The sequence below is a fragment of the Brassica rapa genome, unplaced genomic scaffold, assembly GCF_000309985.2.
Source record: "Brassica rapa cultivar Chiifu-401-42 unplaced genomic scaffold, CAAS_Brap_v3.01 Scaffold0664, whole genome shotgun sequence".
NCBI lineage: Eukaryota > Viridiplantae > Streptophyta > Magnoliopsida > Brassicales > Brassicaceae > Brassica > Brassica rapa.
Genome location: NW_022610604.1, coordinates 14,345 through 23,912, shown reverse-complemented (window position 1 = coordinate 23,912; position 9,568 = coordinate 14,345). Strand labels below are relative to the sequence as shown.

At 47.9% G+C, this 9,568-nt stretch overlaps 1 protein-coding gene across 1 annotated transcript; it reads right to left on the bottom strand.

The window, feature by feature from the left end:
• Positions 1-5,598: 5,598 nt before the first annotated feature.
• Positions 5,599-9,340, bottom strand: LOC117130710. Its single transcript, XM_033283427.1, has 2 exons — positions 7,457-9,340; positions 5,599-7,324 (listed from the first exon to the last, which is right to left on the bottom strand). The coding sequence occupies exons 1-2, from the start codon at positions 7,731-7,733 to the stop codon at positions 5,916-5,918; spliced, it is 1,686 nt and encodes a 561-aa protein (XP_033139318.1). The 5' UTR covers positions 7,734-9,340; the 3' UTR covers positions 5,599-5,915.
• Between the last annotated feature and the right edge of the window lie 228 nt (positions 9,341-9,568).

Here is a 9,568-nt window from a genome sequence, read left to right as displayed (position 1 = left end):
GGCCCTTCCCGTGGACTGTTTGGGTGATTTTGGCCCACGTGGGCTGTCTGTTCAGTACACACAGGATGTCCGTGGCTGTCCGCCAGCACACACAGGACGTCTGTGGCTGTCCGTGTGTGTCCGTGTGTGCCCGTCAGCACACACATGATGTCCATGGCTGTCTGTCTGTGTCCGTGTGTGTCCGTCAGCACACACAGGACGTCTGTGGCTGTCCATCAGTACACATATCAGCACGCTGGTCCTTGGACTCAGCACGCTGGTCCTTGGACTCAGCACGCTGGTCCTTGGACTCAGCACGCTGGCCTTTCCCGTGGACTGTTCGGGTGATTCTGGCCCACGTGGGCTGTCTGTTCAGTACACAAAGGACGTCCGTGGGTGTCCGTCAGCATACACAGGACGTCCGTGTATTTCCTTCAGCACACACAGGACGTCCGTGGCTGTCTGTGTGTGTCTGTGTGTGTCCGTCAGCACACACAGGACGTCCGTGGCTGTCCATCTGTACACATATCAGAACGTTGGTCCTTGGACTCCGCACACTGACCCTTCCCGTGGACTTTTCGGGTGATTTTAGCCCACGTGGGCTGTCTGTTCTGTACACAGAGGATGTCAGTGGCTGTCCGCCATCACACACAGGACGTCTGTGGCTGTTAGTGTGTGTCCGTGTGTGTCTGTCTGTGTCCGTCAGCACACACTGGACGTCCGTGGCTGTCCATCAGTACACATATCAGCACGTTGGTCCTTGGACTCAGCACGCTGGCCCTTCCTGTAACACCCCGATCCGGCCGACTAGGCCGGGGTCGAAGCCTTACGTCGCTCGGTCCACTTCCTGGCCGAACCTCTTAATTTTTGCCCTTTATTTATAATATCGCCCAAGCCTAGTAAGAAACTATGGCCAAGGCATTGCCTTAAAAGGCATTACACAACTATGGCCAAGGCATTGCCTTAAAAGGCATTACACACACCCAAAAGAACAAGTGACCCATTGAAGTTATAATGAATGGTTTCCAAGTAGAAACAATGGGCAAGGAAGGAAACAAGTTCCTTTAGATTTAAAGATGAAAAACGCTTAAGACCTTATAAGTGGTCAAGACTATACCTATGATCTCTACTGATCAAAACTATGCTATAGATCAGTATGATAAGAGGCAAGAGCCGTGGTGACCATATTGAGATACACCACGAAATTTTACACTATATGGCATGATAGGATTAGCCATCCTAGTCTAAACTTGATGCAAAGATTATAATTGAAAAGGAACAGAGTTATCCCGTAAAAATCTCACGTTGTAAAACATGTACACAAAGGGAAACTCATTAGGCTTAATTGTCCCAAGCATCACGACCTTATAGTATGGTCATGAGGGGGAGAGATGATAAACCCATGATCAATTCTACAAGTTCGTGTACTATGGTCACAGACCATGTTATATGGGTCGGCCATTACTCGGCCATAAAGGACCATTCCTCTGTCGTAGAGGCCATGATACAAATGGCCAAAACAAAGAGGACATTACTCGGCCGAAGAGACCATAAGAGAATAAACGGCTCGACCATGACTTGGCCGTGACTTGGCTGCATAGTGCAGGCTTCACCGCGCACGATCCATTACCTATAAAGGTTCGGCCAAGTAAGCTATTACCTATAAAGGTTTTGCGAAGTAAGCTATTACCTATAAAGGTTCGCCCATGTAAGTTCCTTGGACTCAGCACGCTGACCCTTCCCGTGGACTGTTCGGGTGATTTTGCCCCATGTGGATTGTCTGTTCAGTACACACAGACGTCCGTGGTTGTCCGCAAGCACACACAGGACGTCCTTGGCTGTCCGTGGCTGTCCTTCAGCACACACAGGACGTTCGTGGCTGTCCGTATGTGTCTGTGTGTGTTCATGTGTGTCTGTCAGCACACACAGGACGTCTCTGGCTGTCCATCAGTACACATATCAGCACGCTGGTCCTAGGACTCAGCACACTGGCCCTTCCCGTGGACTGTTTGGGTGATTTTGGCCCACGTGGGCTGTCTGTTATGTACACACAGGACGTCTGTGGGTGTCCGCCAGCACACACAAGACGTCTGTGGCTGTCCGTCAGCACACACATGACGTCTGTGGCTGTCTGTGTGTGTCCGTCAGCACACACAGGACGTCTGTGGCTGTCCATCAGTACACAATCAGCACGCTGGTCCTTGGACTCCGCACGCTGGCCCTTCCCGTGGACTATTCGGGTGATTTTGGCCAACGTGGGCTGTCTATTCAGTACACACATGACATCTGTGGGTGTCCATCAGCACACACAGGACGTCCGTGGGTGTCCGTCAGCACACACAGGACTTCCGTGGCTGTCTGTGTGTGTCCGTGTGTGTCCGTGTGTGTCTGTCAGCACACACAGGTTGTCCGTGGCTGTCCATCAGTACACATATCAGAACGTTGGTCCTTGGACTCAGCATGCTGACCCTTCCCGTGGATTGTTCGGGTGATTTTGGCCCACGTGGGCTGTCTGTTCAGTACACACATAACGTCTGTGGGTGTTTGTGGCTGTTCGTCAGCACACACAGGACGTCCGTGGCTGGCTGTGTGTGTCCGTCAGCACACACAGGACGTCCGTGGCTGTCTATCCGTACACATATCAGCACGCTGGTCCTTGGAGTGAGCACGCTGGCCCTTCCCGTGGACTGTTCGGGTAATTTTGGTCCACGTGGGCTGTCAGTTCAGTACACACAGGACGTTCGTGGGTGTCCATCAGCACACACATGACGTCCGTGTGTGTCTGTCAGCACACACAAGACGTTCGTGGGTGTCCGTCAGCACACACAGGCCGTCCGTGTGTGTCCGTCAGCACACACAGGACGTCTGTGGCTGTTCCTCAGTACACATATCAGCACACTGGTTCTTGGACTCAGCACGCTGACCCTTCCCGTGGACTGTTTTGGTGATTTTGGCCCACGTGGGCTGTCTGTTCAGTACACACAGGACGTCTGTGGGTGTCCGCCAGCACACACAGGACGGCCATGGCTGTCTGTGGCTGTCCGTCAGCACACACAGGACATCCGTGGCTGTCTGTGCGTGTCCGTGTGTGTCCGTGTGTGTCTGTCAGCACACACAGGACGTCCGTGGGTGTCCGTCCGCACACACAGGACGTCCGTGTGTGTCTGTCAGCAGACACAGAACATCTGTGGCTGTCCATGTGTGTCCGTAAGCACAAACATGACATCCGTGGCTGTCCATCAGTACACATATCAGCACATTGGTCCTTGGACTCATCACGCTGGCCCTTCCCGTGGACTGTTTGGGTGATTTTAGCCCACGTGGGATGTGTGTTCAGTACACACAGGACGGCTGTGGGTGTCCGCTAGCACACACATGACGTCTGTGGCTGTCCGTCAGCACACACAGGACGTCCATGGCTGTATGCGTGTGTCCGTGTGTGTCTGTCAGCAAACACAGGACGTATGTGGCTGTCCATCAGTACACATATCAGCACGCTGGTCCTTGGACTCAGCACACTGGCCCTTCCCGTGGACTGTTCGGATAATTTTGGTCCACGTGGGCTGTCAGTTCAGTACACACAGGACGTTCGTGGGTGTCCATCAGCGCACACAGGACGTCCGTGTGTGTCTGTCAGCACACACAGGACGTTCGTGGGTGTCCGTCAGCACACACAGGACGTCCGTGTGTGTTTGTCAGCACACACAGGACGGGTGTGGCTGTCAATCAGTACACATATCAGCACGTTGGTCCTTGGACTCAGCACGCTGACCCTTCCCGTGGACTGTTTGGGTAATTTTTGCCCATGTGGACTGTCTGTTCAGTACACACAGGACGTCCGTGGGTGTCCGCCAGCACACACAGGACGTCCTTGGCTGTTCGTGGCTGTCCGTTAGCATACACAGGACATCCGTGGCTGTCCGTATGTGTCGTTGTGTGTCCGTCAACACACACAGGACGTCCGTGGCTGTCCATCAGTACACATATCAGAACGCTGGTCCTTGGACTCAGCACACTGGCCCTTCCCGTGGACTGTTTTGGTGATTTTGGCCCACATGGGCTGTCTGTTCAGTACACACAGGACGTCTGTGGGTGTCCGCCAGCACACACAGGACGTCCGAGGCTGTCTGCCAGCACACACAGGACGTCCGTGGCTGTCAGTGTGTGTCTGTGTGTGCCCGTCAGCACACACAGGACGTCCGTGGCTGTCCATCAGTACACATATCAGCACGTTGGTCCTTGGACTCAGCACGCTGGCCCTTCCCGTGGACTATTCGGGTAATTTTGGCCCACGTGGGCTGTCTGTTCAGTACACACAGGACGTCCGTGGGTGTCTCCCAGTACACACAAGACGTCCGTGGCTGTCCGTCAGCACACACAGGACGTCTGTCGCTGTCCGTATGTGTCTGTGTGTGTCCGTCAGCACACACAGGACGTCTGTGGCTGTCCATCAGTACACATATCAGCACGTTGCTCCTTGGACTCAGCACGCTGACCCTTCCCGTGGACTGTTCGGGTTATTTTGGCCCACGTGGGCTGTCTGTTCAGTACACACAGGACATCCGTGGGTGTCCGGCAGCACACACACGACGTCCGTGTGTGTCCGTCAGCACACACAGGACGTCCGTGGCTGTTTGTGTGTGTCCGTGTGTGTCCGTCAGCACACACAGGACGTCAGTGGCTGTCCATCAGTACACATATCAGCACGTTGGTCCTTGGACTCAGCACGCTGGCCCTTCCCGTGGACTGTTTGGGTGATTTTGGCCGGGCTGTCTGTTCAGTACACACAGGACGTCCGTGGGTGTCTGCCAGCACACACAAGACGTCAGCGGCTGTCTGGGGCTGTCCGTCAGCACACACATGACGTCTGTCGCTGTCCGTATGTGTCCATGTGTGTCCGTCAGCACACACAGGACGTCCGTGGCTGTCCATCAGTACACATATCAGACGCTGGTCCTTGGACTCAGCATGCTGGCCTTTCCCATGGACTGTTCTGGTGATTTTGGCCAACCTGGGCTGTCTGTTCAATACACACAGGACGTCTGTGGGTGTCCGTCAGCACACACAGGACGTCCGTGGGTGTCCATCAGCACACATAAGACTTATGTGGCTGTGTGTGTGTGTCCGTGTGTGTCCGTGTGTGTCCATCAGCACACACATGACATCCATGGCAGTCCATCAGTACACATATCAGCACGTTGGTCCTTGGACTCAGCACGCTGACCCTTCCCGTGGACTGTTCGGGTTATTTTGGCCCACGTGGGCTGTCTGTTCAGTACACACAGGACGTCCGTGGGTGTCCGTCAGCACACACACGACGTCCGTGTGTGTCCGTCAGCACACACAGGACGTCTGTGGCTGTCCGTGTGTGTTCGTGTGTGTGTGTCAGCACACTTAGGACGTCCGTGGCTGTCCATCAGTACACATATCAGCACGTTGGTCCATGGACTCAGCACGCTGACCCTTCCCGTGGACTGTTCAGGTTATTTTGGCCCACGTGGGCTGTCTTTTCAGTACACACAGGACGTCCATGGGTGTCCGTCAGCACACACACGACGTCTGTGTGTGTCCGTCAGCACACACTGTGATAGAACCAAAATATGGATCACTCTTTCGGTATGGTTGATATGAACTCAGATCTGAGAGGATTGAGAACTGATGGATCGAGGGGTGACACTAAGGGTTGCTACCAGACTTCGATCGTTGCCGTATGTGACGCACCGGTCCAACAAAAGAAGGATCGAAACTTGGAGATAACCTCACCAAGAAACTAAGAAGTGTTCTAAACAAAGAACAATGAGAGAAACTCATAAAAAGGGAAATACAATCTGTCTATTTTGTGGCTCTAAGGCCTTATTTACAGGATTACAAGTTGTAGAAATCCAAAGAAGAATTTGCTAAAAACAAGACATAGAAACTAGAAATGAAGACTTTGACTAAAGACCGAAATTAATGATTTTTGTTGAATTCTTTTTCCCATGCACGACCAAGACTTCCTTGCTGACTCCCTCTTGGTATACTTTATGAGAATGTGCTATAAATGGACTGAGGAAAGGACTGGTCGGATTTGGAAAGAAACAATCCCACAGTGAACTTTTGATGAACTTTTCTTTGGGCTGAAAAGGCCCATTTCGCCCAGCAGCTGAACCAGCTCCATCTTCAGTGTTACTTAGCTCATTCAGCTCCAAGCTAGTGTCATTTAGCTCACTCAGCTCATCCAACTCCAGAGTAGTGTCACTTAGCTCACTCAGCTCATCTAGCTCAAAGTAAGTGTCACCTCGTCCAGCTCGTCCAAAGTGGATTCTAGCTCGACCATATGTCTTCAAATGTGAAGTTGGACGGGAAAGACAAGCCCCAGTATGGTCAGATCGGTCATCTGGCCATGGTTCCAGCCAAAGCTCCTTTCCGGACGTATGCGGGACTGTCCAGTACACTGCACGGTCAGTCTGTCCGGTACGGTCAAAAACGTGAACCTCGGTTGAAATGTTCAGAACGTTCTGATCTCCAGGCTGGTTCGGCTCCATGTACTGATCCGTGGACCGCGGTGTATCATTCCCTCCTTCTTCAAAAGGATTTGTCCTCAAATCCAAAGTACCTATATCAAAAAACGATGAATTAGATACAAAGGAATTAAAATTCATGGAAAATTCAAGGAATGAAAAATATGGACAGAAACTTCCTTGGAGTTTTGAAGTCATTTTCATCAAGGATTTCCAAGTACTTTGGCGTCCATTGGTGCTTGCTCTCCTTAGAAACTGATCATGCTTATCCTGTTTATTCAAAGCAACTAGAGAATCCACATCAAATCTGGTAAAGGAATAATCAAAGGGTTTCTCTATCCTTAAGACACCAAAAACAGGATTCAAGCACTTAGGATAATCATCAAGGACGTGGGCAAGCATTAAGCAAGTAAGCTGGTTGCCAAAAATTGATTTATCAATCTCAAAATCAGGCCAATGTGAGAAACTGTTATGGAAAGAAAGAGACAATGCCAAATTTGAAAAATTATCATCATGAACGAAATCAAAAGAATTCTTTGGCCTAAGAAATTTTAGTTCATGCTCTTTCCTACACCAAATCTCTTTCAAAGCACAGCTCAATGAAATCAATTCATGAAAAGGTTTGAGCAAAACGTTTTTCAACCAAGTAAGAATATGTTTTCTCTTTGAAATTCTCGGTTTCAAAACATTTTCATGAAGAGTAGAGGAAATCAACTCATGATCCTTAGAGTGCTTTTGTTTTGGACAGGAAGTTAACTGAGGAAACACATTTGGGTCATGGAGGATCATCAGCTCCAATTGTTTTTCATGTGGTGAACACTTTGCTGCCTCTTTTGTTGGGTTTTCTTTCAAATCATAAAAATGAAAGGAAGGAAGAAAACATACAAGCTCCATGGGCACGACAATGGTAACATGTTTCCTGTCATGAAACTTAACAGATTCATCAGCACAAATAAATTTAGAAGTTTTAGAAATACCTCTGGTTTGTTGGCTGAATGAAGGAGGCAGTGCTGTCTTTGGTCTGGCCGGTTTTGGTGGATGGATCATAACTTCAAGATACCATGGCCATTCCTTCTGATTTCGGTCTTTCTGAGAAGCTGGGAGATCCATCTGGAACCCTATGATCGGTTTTGGCTCAGGCCGCTTCTTTATGGGGCATGAATATCCTTTAGAAATCTGGTACTCGCGGATAGACGGACTGAAGAACCTCTGGTTTGGAAAATTCATAACTTCTTCATACGTGAAGCTTTTCATGCGATTCCAAGCCTCAGTGAATCCTTGATGAGTTGGCTTTCGAGTAAAATTGGATTCAAGACAAAAGACTTTCAGACTGTTGAGATATCCCTCTTGGATTCAACCTCTGTCGCTGGCACCAAGGTTGCCGGTTTGAACAACAAAGCTTCTCCAAATCTGAGGTTGTTGGGCACGGCCAGTGCTTTCATTCAGGGGCTGAACCTGTATTTCCTGGATACTCAAAACAAACACTGAAAGACCAGGATCAAATATGCAAGAGAGATACTTGTTCAAATCAAAAATTAAGATATCATTTCCAAGAACAAGTAGCACACTTTTCAGCCTGTCAAGATGCAAATCGAAGTAGACATTACAGACAAGAATCTTATCAAGATATGCAACAACATTAATCGTTTCCAAAACGTTCATATCATTATCAACATCTGAACACACAAGCTTAAGTTCAGATTGAGAAACAACTATCAAAGACTCAAGACATTTTTCAAAGAATGTGTTGTAGACCAATATATCATCAACACTCAAATCAACAAAATTCTCACAAGATGATCTCAGAAAATTCCAAGTTTTATCATTTTCAAAACTCAAGAGATCAGGCTGCAAAACAGAATCACATAAATCAAGTTCACAAAAACCAGTTTAAGTTTCAAGTGAATTCTGTTCCAGCATCTTTTTAATTAAGAAATCGTCCAAGTCCAGAGAAGATGCAAACAAATCATCAGTGATCAGTGTATGCCTAGAAGAGTTCAGATCAAAGCTATTTTCTTTGAAAACAAACGAATCAAAAGATTTTGTAGCACAAAAATCAGTTTGTTTCAAATCAAGCTCAAGATACTTTTCAAAATGATCAAAAACTTTGCTTTGTTCCAGGGACTGATCAAAGCTCAAAATAATTTCAGAACTGATGCCAAGGTCATTTTGAAAACGTTGTTGATCAAGAAATTTATCAGGTTCAAAGATTTTAAAGAATTAATCATGTTTCCAAAAACAGATTTTGAAAAACAATTTTCTTTTATCTTATCAAGACCAAAACGAATCACATCAAGAGAACTGATCTTATCAAACATGTCAGGCAGAGAAATAACTAATTCAGATTTCTCACAGTGCTCTTAAAGCTCAGGAAACAAAGGGGCAGGAGATGAAGGAGCAGTGGTTGTGCCGGAATCAAAGCAAAGATGGCTCTCCATAAAGGTGGATATGATGCTAGTTGCTTCTTCATCAAAGACTGGATCAGGTTCGTCCTCCACATCAAAGATAGGTTATGGGACTTCATCCAAAGATATCCAAGTGTCAAGACATGGGCACTGATGTGGAATATCCAGTGGCTCTTCCTCAAAAACCTGTTGAGACAAGACAAGGCTACTCGGATTCTCCGGTTGCAAAACATTTAGTTCTACATTACCCTGTTCATTATCATTTATAAACTCAGATTCAAGATAAGGAAGATCACAACTTTCTTCACAAGACATCAAACTTTCAATTGGTTCTTCAACAGTTTCATCAAATATAGGTGAAGAATCTGAAAAATCTTTAAATTCTTCAAAACAGTTTTCAGATTCACCTTGGGTTTTATTACTGATGGAAAAGGATGGCTCAGCTACTGGGGCACGTGTGGATGTGCTCTTCTTTGGATCTTGCTGACGTCCTTGGGGCTTTGTCCACACCCTTCACAAAGTTATCACAAAATTGTTGGACATCAAACTGAAGCAATCGCCTTCTTGGATCAGATTCACCTTTGGATGTATTGACATGCTCTTTGCTCCACCTGTTTGGTTTTTCCTGCACACTAACACACTCATCAAAATAATTCAAAGAAGATTTAAATGAAGATTGAGAGG